This window comes from Corvus brachyrhynchos, unplaced genomic scaffold, assembly GCF_000691975.1.
Source record: "Corvus brachyrhynchos isolate BGI_N302 unplaced genomic scaffold, ASM69197v1 scaffold97, whole genome shotgun sequence".
Lineage (NCBI taxonomy): Eukaryota > Metazoa > Chordata > Aves > Passeriformes > Corvidae > Corvus > Corvus brachyrhynchos.
In genome coordinates this window covers 4688826-4703966 of record NW_008239758.1, presented here as the reverse complement: position 1 = coordinate 4703966, position 15141 = coordinate 4688826, and the positions used below count along the sequence as shown (strand labels likewise).

At 43.1% G+C, this 15141-nt stretch overlaps 1 protein-coding gene across 1 annotated transcript in view; it reads left to right on the top strand.

Annotated features, from left to right (window-relative positions):
- The window catches only part of ARNT2 (aryl hydrocarbon receptor nuclear translocator 2), an 84405-nt gene extending 69713 nt beyond the window's left edge, over positions 1–14692 (top strand). Inside the window, exons 17-19 of the mRNA XM_008640073.2 lie at positions 4887–5052; positions 7596–7732; positions 10118–14692. Of these exons, the coding sequence (XP_008638295.1) occupies positions 4887–5052; positions 7596–7732; positions 10118–10216 (402 nt within the window). The 3' untranslated portion in view covers positions 10217–14692. The remainder of the gene's footprint in view (positions 1–4886; positions 5053–7595; positions 7733–10117) is intronic.
- The last annotated feature ends 449 nt before the right edge of the window (positions 14693–15141 follow it).

Genomic DNA, 15141 nt, shown 5'->3' with positions numbered 1-15141 from the left:
TGCCTTGTGATGCCACCACTGTCTTACTGGAGTTTCATTCTCCTGTTCAGACCAGCCAAGGCTGTGAAAGTGAGGGAACAGCCATTCAGAGCCTCTCAGTTCCAGGAACTGGAAAACATTGGCAAACACTGACTTTGTTTAAACCAATGTGCTCTTAAAGTTGTAATTGCTAATAATCTCAGTGGGGAGAAGTAAGATCCATGTGAGTGTGTTTTGTCAAATTAGAGCCAAGTATAACTTGGGGAGATGACAGTAAATTAAAATGTCTTTTAATTGGCTGTTGTGTACTACTGGGTGGCTGACTTGCCATCGTGGGGTTTGGTGTGTGTTCTGTTCGTTTCCTGTGTTAATTCCTGATGTTTAACTATAGCTTTTTTCCTAGTGCTATTCTGTTACATCAAGTAATGGCTTGCATTTCTGCCAGCACTTCCACTCTCAATGAACTGGCCCCTTTGAATAATCTCCAGCCTGGCCCGTGCAGTCACTGAGCCTGGGCAGTCTCTAGGCACTATTCTGCAGAATCCTGCTCTCAAAGTACGTGTTCCATATACAGTCCAAGCTCCTTAGATGATGGGACTTGCCAGTCCAGCTGAGAAGATGTTGGCAGTAGGGCCAGCCCTCCCCTGCAGCTGCTGTCTGCTCCAGCCAGATTCAGATGGACTTTCTGGTCTACGTTTCCCTCTTTGGAGACTCTGTGATAGTAAAAAAATAAAAATAAAATAAATTTTTAAAAAATTAGAAAAACTCTGCAAAGAATTTCTAAACATACACTTTGCTTTTAGGCAGCTTAAGAAATCCAGAATAACAACTCCAATATTCAAATGCCTGCCACGTTTTGCTTACACTCTGGGAGGGATTCTGTCAGCCTTCTCCGAGGATTCAGATTCCTGCTTTCTCTCTGTTCAGCCTTGTTTACTTCCTTTCCCCAATCTGCTCTCTTCTTTCTGTGTAAGATTGTGAAAATAAACAATAGGGAAGGGATTGGAGAAAAGAACAAGCTGTTTCAGTGGATGCGCAAAAGTGGTTTTGTGTACTGTCTTCATTTTTATTCATCTATATATGACATGTAAAAAGTATGGTTTTATGTATAAAAGTACAGTCACAATGTGTGGTTGTGTAGATTCTGTTGCTCAAGACTTCCATGAGAATAAAATAGTGATGTGGAGCTGTTCCTTCATAAATTTTTTCTTATAATTAGGAATTTCTGGGTATTTCTCTCTAGTGAAATTCAGTAATTAGGAAACAGCTAACATATAAAAAAGTTCCTTAAAAACATTATTTTTTTATTATTATTAGTGTTTTAAAGTTACTACATGAGTTTAACTTCCTGTCTTGATTATTCTTTTGCCTGGGTATATAACTGCCTGTTCTTCTTCAGCATCAGTTGGTGAAAAATGGAATTAAAAGCCCTTCTTTTTAATATGTAGCACATACTTCATTTCCCAGGCAGGAAACAAATAAGGAAGTGGTTATAAGTATCATCTTTTGTGCCCATCTTCATTTAAAATGGCATTTAAGCAAATGCTTAAATACTGTTGACTTTAGGCACAAATTTATGATGAAGTACCTGCTCAAATACTCTCTGCAAGCAGGATTTTTAATGCATTAAATGTTAAGCTGGTGTGGGGCTAAGTGTGCATGCACTGTGTGTGAGACTTTTTATTCTTAGAAGCCCTTTCGAAGAGATTACTGAAGTCTAAATCAAAGTAATTTTGCCTTCTGTGTCTATTAGAACTGACATTTTAGAATGCCAATATGTTTCATAGTTTTGTGATGGTTTTCGGTCATTTTTTCATCAGGATAGAGCGAATAATTCGTTTTTATGTATCGTCGCTATTTCTGTATCTGGGGTTTGTGCCTTGAGAATACGCCCTACGAATGAGGCTCTGTCTGTGTTCTGAACCCTTAGTTCCTCTGTGGTGCACGTGCCTGGTGTCAACGACATCCAGTCTTCCTCCTCAACAGGCCAGAACCTGACACAGATATCCCGGCAGCTCAACCAGAGCCAGGTGGCCTGGACAGGAAATCGCCCACCATTTCCAGGACAGGTACTGGTTTCAAGTGCTTTATTTTCATGGTCATTAAAGATTTGCACTTTCTGTGCTTTTTACAGAAGTGTTCGTAAACCCATTTATAATGTCAGTGTAATTAATTTGTGGTTGGGGTGGAGCTGGTCTCTCGCTTCTGTTCCTGGGCTGGGTGAGCAGCTGCCCCACGTGCAGCCACATTTGGTTTGGGATGGTGTTCATTGAGGTGGCAGCTGCTGCACTGACCCAAACCCCAGTGCAAGGTCTTGTCCTGCATTTGTTTTATGTGTGCACTGGATGAAGGAAAAAAGGACAAATCTTCTGCTTTCGTATTAAGCCTGTGAATTAAATCTTTCTTGGAGCAGCACCTTGCACCCAGCAATGTTACCCACTGTTATCAGGGTGGGCAGAAGGGGCACGTACAAATCCAGGCATGGATTCAGAGCAGAGGCTGCTCGGCCTGTTGCCCCTCTGTTAGCACTGCCCAGTGTAGCTCACACTGTTGTGTGCTGGGGGAAACAGCACATACCTCCATCAGATGCGCTGTGCTTGTCAGTGTTAGCCCAGAAATCATTTCTTGTTCTGTGTAACAATTTAAAAAATGCTTTGAAACGCTCTTAAAAGACAAATAATATGAAATAATCAAGCTTGATTTTAATAATGCTGCTCTTAATCACTCCTGAGTTCCCATTGTTTGGCAGGCCAGAATGGCATATTGGGGTGGTCACTAAATAATGTTTCAGTAACTGAAGTGTTTCCACATTAATCACTGATTATTCCCAGCCCTCAGTGTGTCATGGTTATCTGTCACACCTGGTTAATCAAATCCAGTCATAACATTAACTCGTTTCTTTAAATCATATGGAAGGTGCTGAAAATGACTAAAACAAATTACTCATCCCTCTTACTGCACAAATTCTGTCCAAGTCAACTGAGTTTGTATATGAGTGTAAGGAAATTGGAATTCATTCATCCATCTTAAATAAAGTAAAATAGAGTTAGGCCTTGCAGAAGTGACATGCAGAGCGCCCACTGCCATTGTGGAAACCTTCAGAAATGTACAATTTCTTAGCTTGGAACTGAAGATTTAATAGCATCTTCCACGTTATATGCCTATTGGGATCTGTTTTCCTCCCCCAGCTCCCCTGCATTTGCCCAAAAATTGTGGAGTCGTTAAGTTTGGAAAAGACCTTTATGATCACCCAGTCCAACCATTAACCCACTGCTGCCAATTCCACCACTAACCCACATCCCCACGTGCCACATCTGCACATCCTTTAAACACCTCCAGGGATGGTGACTCAATCTCTTCCCTGGGCAGCCTCTTCCTGTTCTTGACAACCCTTTTGGTGAAGGAATTTTTCCTGCTAAGAAATGATGGGAAGTGGCTCAGTGAGCACTTCTGCCAGCTCCCTCAGTGCCCTTGGGTGGACCCTGCCCAACCCATGCACTTGTGTGTGTCTTGAGTGTGTGGATACAAAAATGCTGCTAGCAAGGATTTTCTTGCTGTTTTCTAAGTCCATGAGAGACTTTTCTCTCTCACAGAAGAGGGAGCAGAGTTATGTAAATGACCAAACACCTGCAGCCTTGAAAAGTCTTGTTTATGGTACAGTAGAAAAATATTTTGACAATGGATGTTTTAGGATTTTGGCCAATCACCCCCAAGGGGTGGCTGATCCTTTGTCCAATTAGATTATGAAGAAAAAAGTCTATAAAAGAGTTTGTAAAATAATTAAATAAATCAATCTTGCTGCACAGTTCCTGCCTGCTGGATCTTCTCTCCTCCTCCTCCCTACAGCTGTGGGACACGGTGATATACCCTAGGGCCCAGGCCTGTGGTAATATGAGTGGTGTAGCAGGTCACTGACCTTTTCCCCTTGGATTGTGGGGGCTTCATTCTGTCCCTCTCTTCCAGGGAAAACCAGCTTCATTTGCATGCACTGATTGCCAGTAACAGTGCACATCATTACAGGCATCCAGAGGTGTAATCACTTTTAATTTCTGTTTGTGGGATTGGTTAGTGAGTTTTTCTTGGGACTGCTGGACTTACTCATAATGTGGGAAATGGTTTATAAGCAGATTCTGTCTGTGCATTAGCACATGACTTGGGATGGAACACTTCACTCCCTTTAGTCTCAAGCTGTACATGTCTCAAAGCAGCCTCTGCAGTGTTTCATCATTTGTGTAACATTCTGGAAGATCCTGTGACAGAGCCATTATGTAGGTGAAATGACAGCAAGCTGGATTTTAGTACCTTTGAATTAACTCAGCTGCCCAATTAAAGCAATGTTAGACTGTTTCTTCTCTTCTACCAGGACTTGGTGATTCACCCTTCCAGGCCTTTTGCAAAGCAAAATAACTGCTGACTGTATTTCATAGGCAGGAAGAGAAAGCAGCTCATTAGTTTTGAAACTTCTTTGGCCATTTAGTCCCAAGCACTGGATACTCTGGTCATGTAAGACCTGCATGTGTCCTGCAAGACGTTCAGGTAACTGATTTTACTGTGGCACTGCAAAATCAATACACCTGGAAAATAAGGATGAATTCTTCATACCTGTTCTGTTTGAGATTAATCCTCATAACAGTGGTGAAGGAAATCCTGGTTTTCCAAATACCTCTGATAGAGTACATGTGAGCTAATCAGCAGGAGAGCTGTAAATGTTGGTTTATAGTCTGTTGTATTCCTTCTGCAGCAGTAAGCTGGCTTGGACAGAAATGAAATATGGCTGAGAGAGGAAAAACGTGCCTGCTGGCATCCACAGAGTTTATTTAGTCTTTGCTTTATGTTGTAAAAGGTGATTCTGCTGTGCTGTTCCTCAACAAGAAAACTTTTTCCTTCTTTTACCCTTTACTCTGCAGCAAATTCCATCTCAGTCTGGCAAGGCTCAGTCGTCTCCCTTTGGCATTGGAACAAGTCACACCTACCCAGCTGATCCATCATCCTACAGCCCCCTGTCCAGCCCAGCCACCTCTTCTCCAAGTGGGAATGCCTACTCCAGCTTAGCAAACCGAAGTGCAGGCTTTGGTAAGTTTTAAATGGTGTGACACAGAAATGCTCATAAAAACGAAACTCTTCAGCATTAACTCCATTAAAAATCCTCCAGCAGGTTCTTTTGGTGGGTCGGGTGGGAAACCCAGGTAGTGAAAGGGTTTTGCTTTCTGCTGCTGAGTAGAGAGGACAGAGCTGACCTGTTCCCTTCATGCTGCATCTCCCCCACATCCAATACACTTCAGAATATTGTGTCATTTTGTGGTATGAGGGAATTTTTTTATGTTTTCCCAGTAAATGGTGTCCTGAAAGATTCAGAAGTTGCTCGTATCACTAGTAACCATCCTCCCAAATTGTGGTCAGCTTCTTCAATTTCTTTCTACTTATCAGGATAACACTTAAAAGGCACAAATTTGCATTTTTTTCGGTTTTTGTCTTCTTTTTCATGGTGATGTCCTCTTGCACAGAGATTGCGTGTTGGTGTTTGGCTGGAAACGGGATTTATTTTGTACCCCCACTGCTACTAACCTATTCAGAGTAGGTGCCAGATTTTGAAATGGTTTTCTTTTCCTATTATGTGCTAATTTAGTGGCTTTCAGACCATGACCCAGTAGGTGACCCCTTGGTAAGTTTTCTGCACTCCACCAGAATAGTAATATTCGAGAGCAAAAAATTTAATGGGTTCCATGAAAAATGTCACTGGCTGATAATAATGTGCAATTCCAAAAAGCACAGGTAGCAGTGTGCTAATGTGTGGTGTTTCCTCCTGTCCCTGGGGAGCAGATCTGGCACAAACCTGTTGCAGATGGGCCCTGCTGGTGCCTAGAAAAAGGGCATTGAGATGGAATTCTTCCCACACAGCTTATTCCTGCCTCCATTTCCATTTGCACCAGGCATTGTACATTTGTTTATGAGACAGCCTTGTATTTCAGGCTTAAGCTACTTGGCAAGAACCCTTTCACTTAATGAGAAACATCTCCTGACCTACATCAGTTTGGGTGCTATTAATAACACAGCCCTCACGGAGACGAATGGCTTCGACCGCCGGCTGGCAGGAGCTGTTCTGCTGAAAAGAAGCATCATTTGTTTCCCTCAGTTAATTTCAAAGTGTTGTTCTGAGGGGGAAAAAAATCCAAAACAAACTTGCAGCTTTCTTTTATGGCGTAGCTTAGATGAATTGTATTTTGGCCCTTAAAATGTCTGCAGGGTTTTTGAGTCAGCTGAATTACTGGTTGTGGTAATGTCAGTAAGGGAAGAACTGTAGTCATCTACTTCGGATGTGATAGAAGTGCATCACTGCAGCCTGTTTACTTTCCTGTAAAACCTTCCCTTTATCAGTTTTGCATGGCTTTGCTGGTACCCAGAGGGATGGGGTTGAACACGTGTGGCTGTATTTTCTGAAGTCGGGACTGTGAGTAGTGGCTGATTTGACGTGATGGAGTCTGGCTATCAAAGACTTGTGTGGCACAGCACAGGTGTGGAAGCTCGGCAGAGGAAATTTGGCACCCTTGGCAGAGGATGCTGGTGATCAGGAAGAACCAGAGATACACAGCTTGATCCTCTGCTGTGAGAGGGAAACAGGCAAAAATAGCTGGAGCAGTTACAGAGAAAAAAACATGAAGAAGAAAGAGGAGGAAATGTTTGGAAGAAAAGCATGAGCCTGGTGGCAAGCTTTCTAAAATGCTAATTCTTAGAAGGAGATACTGTAACTAATGAATGGAAAATTGTCCAAAAATATTGTAATTCAGTGGCAGTCTGTAGAAATGCAAGGTAAAATGAGTCCACCTTAAGTGTAATCTGTTACTGTGTACTCATGAAAAATGTATGTGTAATAGGTAACCAAATTAATGTGTGGCAACATGGTTTTTTTCTGGTAGACTACTTAGAAGAAATTAATCTCCTGGAAATCATCACTTTAAGTGTATTTACAATAAAGCCTTGCTATTCTTGTTACTCTGTCAAATGTAAATGGCCTCAGACTTCTAAGAAAGTATCACCATACTGACAGGATAATAATTTGCTGTGAAATGCATATTAAATAAATCACTTTGCAGCTGTATCATTGGAGGACAAGACAGTCCAGCCATGCCTGTATTTAATCAGTGAGGCTGTTGTCTGTTGATCATAGTGTTTCTACATCTGCTTAAAAAAATCCTGGATCTGCTTACATGCTTTTTAGATGAGTAGCAAACTATGCACCCACTGCTCTGCAAGAGTTCAGTTTTTTGAAGAGAAAGAGCATTCAGATGGTGAAGTTTGGTTTTTAAGTGAAATGAAAAAGCGCTCCTTATTATTGATTAAAAAACAACAGGGAGATGCTTGAAAATTGTCTTCCAGTGCCTGGCTCACCGTGTCACTGTGTGTTTTGCTCTGGGCAGTTCATGGCTGTGCAGCCATGGCCCTGAGCTTTGCTCTGGGGCTGAAATGCCCTCCAGCTTCCTCCTCATGGGGCTGGTGTCACTCAGGGCCTTTCTCCAAGGCTCCTTTGCAAATCCAGGCACTGATGGATGCCGCACCAAAGCTGGCAGATGTTTCGGAGGAGCTGCTCTCTGACTTCTGCCCTTTCCTTCCCCATGCAGCTGAAGGTGGCCAGAGCAGTGGGCAGTTCCAGGGGAGACCTTCTGAAGTGTGGTCCCAGTGGCAGAGCCAGCACCACAACCAGCAGAGCGGCGACCAGCACTCGCACCCGCAGCCCAGCCAGACCGAGGTGTTCCAGGTGAGGAGCGCTCAGCGAGCCCAGAGTCCCTCTGAGAGCCCTTCAGTTCTGAGAGAAGAGCCGTGGCCCTCAAGGATCAGGGTGCAGCAGGGCCTGGAGCACTTCCCTGCTGCTGTCTGCTGCCATAGGCCTGCACTGCTCTTAGCTGCCCTTAGCTACTGAGGTGGCTTGGGTTTCTGCCACACAGCAGCATCTTTGCTGATGCAAAACACTGTTTTCCCTTCTCTTTGCACCCTGTACTTAGGGCTTGCATCTTTTGCAGAGAACCCGTGAAGTATTCCCAAGTGAAGTGTCTTTTTCATTCTGGTGCTGGCCTCTGACTTCTCAGGTTCAATTAGGTATCAATGTCATTCTCTTTGACAGTTCATGAAGGAAAGGAGTCTGATACTGCATAGCAGATAGTGACCAATAATTTTTTAAGGTTAAACCCAGTCAGATATCAGATAGGTGGTAAACAGTCGTCTTCATCTACCTAATTAGCTATAATTCTGAGCCTTGACTACACATAGTGAAGTCCTATATAGAGTAGGCTTTCAGAAGTTGGCTAATAACATACATGTCCTTGCCTAACTGGTTTTTAAATTAGATGAAGAAGACAGTTTACAAGAATACAATGCAGATAAATGCAGGAAAGACAGTTCAAGCCCCAAGCAAGGTTTAGAAGTGGGGCATCTCCTTATCTTTCGGAAAGTAAATTCACCTGCAAGATTGGGCTCGTGTGCAGCTGCTCGCAGGAACGCTGCAGAAGAGATGTGAGCATGGGAATACTCCTGTGTGCATGAACCAATGCTTCCACACAAGATCAAACAACAGCACTTCATCTGGAATAACTGCCTGTCTGCGTGCTCTAAGCCATGGCCCAGGCAGGATTGGTGGATTGGTCTGTTGCATCTCTTTGTGTTAGCAAAGTTTAGTTGCTATCCAAGAGGATATGCAGGGTAATTCCAGTGGAGCTGAGGACAGCATGGTTTGATGGCCAGCAGAGACAGTGTCTTGCTTGTTTCTTAACAAACTTCTCATGGAGTTAGTGGAAAGGAGGACCGTGGGATAAAAGGAGAACTGAGCTCATCTGCAGAGCTCTTGGAGGCGAGCGTGCATTTGGAGGGAAGTAGGATAATAGCTGGATGTGATCAGAAACTTGGATGAGTTTAAAGGCCTCCAAGAAGTAGCTTGGATTGTTTGTGCCCAAAGCCAGCCGTGGGTTAGCTGGGCTTAAGGAGAGAGGCAGACTCGAGAGGAGACCTTGCTGAATCTGTGCCTGAGGAGACTTTGCCACAGAGGCCCCAGCAGCAGAAATGCCTTCAGAGATGGAAATGTAGACAGGAGGGGGCAGCTACAGCTTCCCTTTGGCTGTGAGGGAATGTGGGAAAACATGAAATAAATGCAAGTTTTGGTCAGAAAATGAAGGTTGACCCTGGCAGCTCAGACTCTGCCAGTCGTGTTCACCGTCTCTCTCACCACGTTGACAGGGATGCGTGAAGACTTCAGATGGATTTTGATCAGTCTTTATTTTGGGGGAACTTCACAGTATGCAGCAGCTCTTGGTTGTTCTTTCACAAAGCAGATCCTGTGAGCTTTCTTACTTGTTCTTTTGGTTTTGTTTTATTGTAAGGATAATGAGCCATCCCTGACAAGACTTGGCTTTGTGGTAAGAGCTTATTATTGTAAGGACTGACAGGAAAAGCAAGCGTAAACTCGGGTTTTCTCAGCAAGGGATATCTTTTCCCTGTGGCTTCAGTCTCCAGCTGAGAGGAAAGGTTGAGTGTTTTTTGAAGGCTCCTGCAGAGACCTCACTTGGCTCAAGACCCTTGAGAGCAATTACCACGAAATCCCACTTCTCCTGAGTTCCTGCTATTTCCTCTGCCTCTGTACATTCATGAAGGCTGCTTGGGCACCTTGTTAGCTGGGGTGGATGTCCAGTGTTGGGTGTTCCACAGAGCAGCGTTCACCTAGAGAGTGCTGGTGAGGAGATGAGACCTTGCCCAAGGCCATCCTGACACAGCTGGAGCTCCAGTGTGTGAGATGTTGTGTACTCCCCATGCAGTGAAACCAGAGAGTTTGCTTCTCTCCGTACGTAGCTGCCCATTCCAAGGGGAGCTGTTTCAGTCTGGGAGGAGTAGGAGGCAGCTCAAATATATTTTATTCAGAGGAGCAATCCAAAACTTCTGTCCTGCTTAAGTCCCACCTCTTGTTCAAAAACACTGCAGCAAAACAGAAGTAGCACATAAACCTTAGCCCAGCCCCCTGCACAGGTCTGGTTTTCACCTTACTTATCTAAACTTGGCCTTTTCTGGTTTTACACTGAAAAGATGAACAGGAAACAGTTTGTGTCTGGATAATGTGTTGGCAAGTGACACTTCACTTTGATTTTTCCTTATCGTGCAGGACATGCTGCCGATGCCGGGGGATCCCACACAGGGTACTGGCAATTACAACATTGAAGATTTTGCTGACCTGGGCATGTTTCCACCATTTTCCGAGTAGCTTGCGAAGCAGAAATGGAAGTTCTTCTTCTCCAAGGCCATTTCAGTGTAATTTTGGCGCTGCTTTTTCTGTGTTGCATTTCTATAGAAGCTACTAAACCAGAAGACACATTTCTCATGTTTCAGATAGTGGTGTAGGGCTTGCTCTCTCCTCCTTGGGGTGCATCAGTGCCGACAGAGGAGCTCCAGCACTTGGTAGTGTTCATTGACAGCTGCATTATTTTTTTTTTTATTTTATTGTCATCTACCTCAGAGATAAAAATTTTGCTTGTTTTTAAAAAAAAAAAAATCTCTGAGTCTCAAATATTTGAATGTGAATGATACATAATATTTCCTTTGAATGGTAATTTTTCAATAGATAACGAAGTAACAAAGACTAACAGAGAAAAGGTAAGCTCATGTCTCGTTACAGTGCCTACCGCTCAATTTCGATGCCTTGCTTTAAGCTTAAGTTTCTGAAAGCAGACACAATATTCTGTTTTCTTCGATTCTTGTAGGTTTTAGGTCACTTTAAATGTTGAGATTAAGCAACATAATGTAGGCCTCTCTCACCAGAAGATTCAGCTCTGCCTTTTCTAACTTAAACTTGAATGTGTGTACATTTTGGTACTTTATGTATATCTTGTGCTGTATGAAGTGATTTCCTGTACTGGTTTCTTTTGCCTTTACAAAGGGTCCATTCTGGAGTGTACTGAAAAGGTTGATGATGTATGTGAAGGATTTGAATATCGTGGAAGTCTCCATCACTTCACATAGGTGTTCTTACTTTTAATTCAGGTGGTTCTCTATTCAGAACAAACATTTACTTACATAAGCTATTAGTCTGGTTTTGCACTGAATTGAGGCCTATAACCTTGTACATTTCTCACTGGCTGCTTTAACTATTATTGTTCTTGCTTTCCCAAAAATATTGCCTCTTAAAAAATGACTGTAAACACATCGAGATTGCATTTTCTATATTAGCTGCATTTCCTTTCTGTGAAGTACTTTTTTATACTGTGAAACCTCACATTTTAACAGTGCAGGGTGGTGGCCTGTTACTAGGAAATCATTCAAGCTCATTTGCTGCAAGCAATGAGAAGGTTTTGTAGTGTGTAATTTTTTTAGAGTGAGTTGGTAATAGATATTGATTGGACTGTTGTCCACTGCATACACAGTGATAACTTGAATTTTTGCTTGGATTCCCAAGCAAATGCTTCTGTTAAACCCTGTTAACCCTATTCCGTTAAATATGGGATTTTCAGCTTACCAAGTTTGTTGAGGACTCTTGGCTTCTCTGAATGCCGTATGCTTTTCCAGAGAGGTAAGTTAATCACCTTCCTCTTGGGCAAGTCACCTGCCTTATGTCTTCATCAGAGATGTGGTAGGAATCTTTTTGTTCACTATTTCATATGCATGATGACTTTACAGAGGCTGGATTGTAAGGATTTTATCTTGATCATGTCTTCTGGGATGGGAGGAGAAAGAATTGCTCACGATGCCCCGAGTTCCTGCATGCAGGTTGTTCATAACCTTGAGGTTGGGTGGTGGTAGCCAGCCTCTGCAGAGGAGGAGTGGGCAGCTTGCCTCAGCTTTTGGACATTCAGGGGCCATCACAGACCTTGAAAGAGCAGCCCCAGGGTGTAGCCCCCATCCAGAAGATCTCAGTGTGTGCAGCGATTCTTAGGCTTCACAGGATTAAGCTCTGCCTTCTCATAGCCCCTCTCTGGGGTGTCTCTGAGGAGGGGGGACATGGTGCATATCACCACAGTCCATATTTTTGGGATAACGTGCTGGAGAGCAGGCAGGCCCTGCCCCCACAGCCCGCTCTGGCCATGCAGGTTTCAGGCGATCGTGGCCCAGGGACATGGCTGGCACAGGTGGGGCTGTGCCCATCTGACACTGCTGTCCCAGCCTTCTCCCAGATCAGCATGCAGTGTTCAGTAGCCAGGAAGAGTCCTTACTATTTCTCTCACTAAATCTGGGACCAATCTCTTACCCTATGTGCAAGTGGGGCTAGGGAGTCTTTTTTTTTTAGGACAGTTTTGTATATTTCTAGATGAAGTACTGGAGAGGCCTCAGATCTCCTGGTCTGCACTTGCCTCACCAAATCACACTGAGAACAAACAAAAATCCTCCTATCTCTTCTCCCCCAGAGATCAGGAAAATACCATCTTAGGTGAGCAAGCCATGTGCTTATGCACTCTTCTTTTAAATACATGGATGTTTACTCTCTTGGAGCCATCTCCCTTTCCCCTCACGCTGCTCAAATGAGTGACTGCTCATGGAATTGGATAGGCAAAGCTCTGCTGCCTCAGAGTAAAATTCACTGGTGTCTGTAAGATGTGCCTGGATGCTGCACCAGTGAGTGAGGTGCTCAGTGTCTGTGCAGGGTTTTGAAACGGGCTGATTGTGAGGGAGGGAGCAGTAGGTGAGCAGTTTGTCTCTGCACAGAAGATGGTTGACATGATAAATGTCAGTTCTTCTGAAATTTTTATAAATTTCTCCGTAAAGTGAGTAATGAATTCAGTGAAAAAGTGCTGTTCCTCTGTTTTATTTTATCCAACAAACTGCTCTAAGTATATTTATAGTTTATTTTGCTTCCTGAATTCAATTTAAAAATAAGGTTTTTAAAGTAATTTTCTTTCTCCTGACATCAGCAATGATAACTTCCTCAGCGTGTCGTGGGTTTTATACTACTGGAGAAGGCTTCCCGTGTACAGATTTTGGTTGTGCCGTTAGAAGTGCACTGTTAGAAGAATTTTAAGCACATCTCTCTTCTTCTTGTTGTTTTTTTGAAGTCAGTATTGAGGGATCAGAGCATGGACTCCTTCTCACCTTGTGGACTCCTCCTGCCTTTCTGGTTGGGAAAGGTGATGGCTGCTCTGTTAAGGGCAGTGTGGATAGTGCCAGGTTTGGGTTTTCCCTGTCAGCCCTTACCATCCCCCGTTTCTGTTGTGCCATCCCGAGCCAGCGCTTTATTCTCGGCATTTCCACCCTTCCCCTGCTCCTCTCCCATTCCTGGCCAGCCCATCTCTCCCACCCTGGGTGGGAGGCGTTGGGCTGCCATTCCAGAGCCAGCGAGGAGGGAGCAATCAGTGAGTCTGGCAACTTTGTGCTTCTGAGCAAGCAAACGCTGCGGGTGAGGCTTTGCTCGTGCTGCGGGGCGCCGTGCGCTGCCCTGGCCGTGTCCGCGCCTGCTGCTCCCAAACAGCTGCTCCAGGTCCTGTGGCTGACAGAGCTGTGTAGCCTTGGCTGTGCTGTATCTCGTGTTTGGTTACTAAAGCGACTTAACTTATCCTATAGCTGCAGTTATAAGGTGCATTGGGAATGCTGATGTTTTTATTACGTGCTGTCAGTGTAGCTTTGTTGGCACTTTGGCTTCCAATTTCCAGAATTTCATAGGTGGTGGATTTCTGATTTCTTTCGTGGTTTTTTTTTTTCTAAGCTGGAAATAAAGCTGTGGTTTCTGATCGAACTGTTGCAAAGACGGTGTTTCTTGAAACTGAGTCTTTTGGGTTTTAAACTAATGGAGCAAGAAACTGCAAATAGTGATGGTCTGGGTGAGTTATTTCAAGGAGCAGACATGTAGACTGAGACAATTTTAGATACTAAAATATTTCTATTCATTTATTCAGACAAGCAATCCAAGACTCCATCACATTACTTGTACAAGTGCTACTGGCAGTACCTACAGTGATGCTTTAACCAGATAGTTCCATTTGTAGCTTTGTTGCCTTTTCTTTTCTTTTGAAGTACAGTATGAAACTGTAAATACTTCTTGCAGAACTGCCTTTTTAACTCTTAATTACTTCTGGCACAGTGTTAAATAGTGTTGGATTTACCCAATTGCTATGACATATATTTTTATACATAGGTGTACTCTTTTTTCGAGAATAATACAGCCATTTTGTCATTAATGCCTTATTGGTGTCATACTGCTGTTGCTCTTTGTTTGCAAGGTATCGAGTGGACTAATTTCTAGTTCAGATATTCTCACTTTTCCTGGCAGTGCTCAAGTTTGGCTTCAGGTGATTTTTGCCAGAGCCCCATTTTTCACAGTTGTTAACTGTGAGAAGAAGAGAATGTGGGCTTGGGCTTGTTGCTGTTAATGGAGCAAAGAAAAGGTGATGGCATCTAATTGTCTTTAAAAGGTCAGTCTTTTCCTACTCTAAACCAGAGTGCATTTCATGATATTGATGACTGTGGGCACTGATTACTTTGTGTAGATTAATGGTCTTTAAAAAAAAAAAGGGAGAGGGAACAAAAAAAAAAAAACAACTCCAAAAATGGGCTTCTGTCATTGTTAGGCACTTGGCTACGTATCTGTTTAAACTCTTCATATTGATGTGAAATTGTGCTGTGGATAAAGTGTATTTTGTACTTCTGAATGTTCTATATTTATGACTAACAAGTACAGAATCAGTTGTGTGTATGTATAACTAATAACTGCCTTTTTAAATTTCATTAAAATAAAAATGTCATGAGCTGTTGTTAATTCCTGTCTTTCTGTAAATAAGTAAAATATGCTGTTGGGAATTGTCAAGTAAGAAATAACCCTGAATTATAAGATTAATGCCAAAAATCAGAAGATGAGGCATTGATCTTTGTCTTTGAAATCTCCTCCAGTGCTGTGTGGTTGGGGACAGGATGTTCCCTTTCATCCCTTGTAAAGGCTGTCCAGAGGGAGCAGGAGAGGAATGATGGTTTGAGAGCTCAACTTTTAAAAGTGTTCCAGAAAAACATTAATTAACAGCCTGTTCTACTGATGATGCTGAGGTGTGTGAATTGGTGTCTGTATTGTAGAGGGTTTCATTAGAACACAATTGGTTTAGAGTTAATTCATGGTCTGGGGCAGTATTTATTCACTCCCTGGGGTGCTATCACAGTGGTTTCCTTGTCCACCTTTTGGTCTCATTGTTCAAAGTTAGAAATACTTGTATCCTT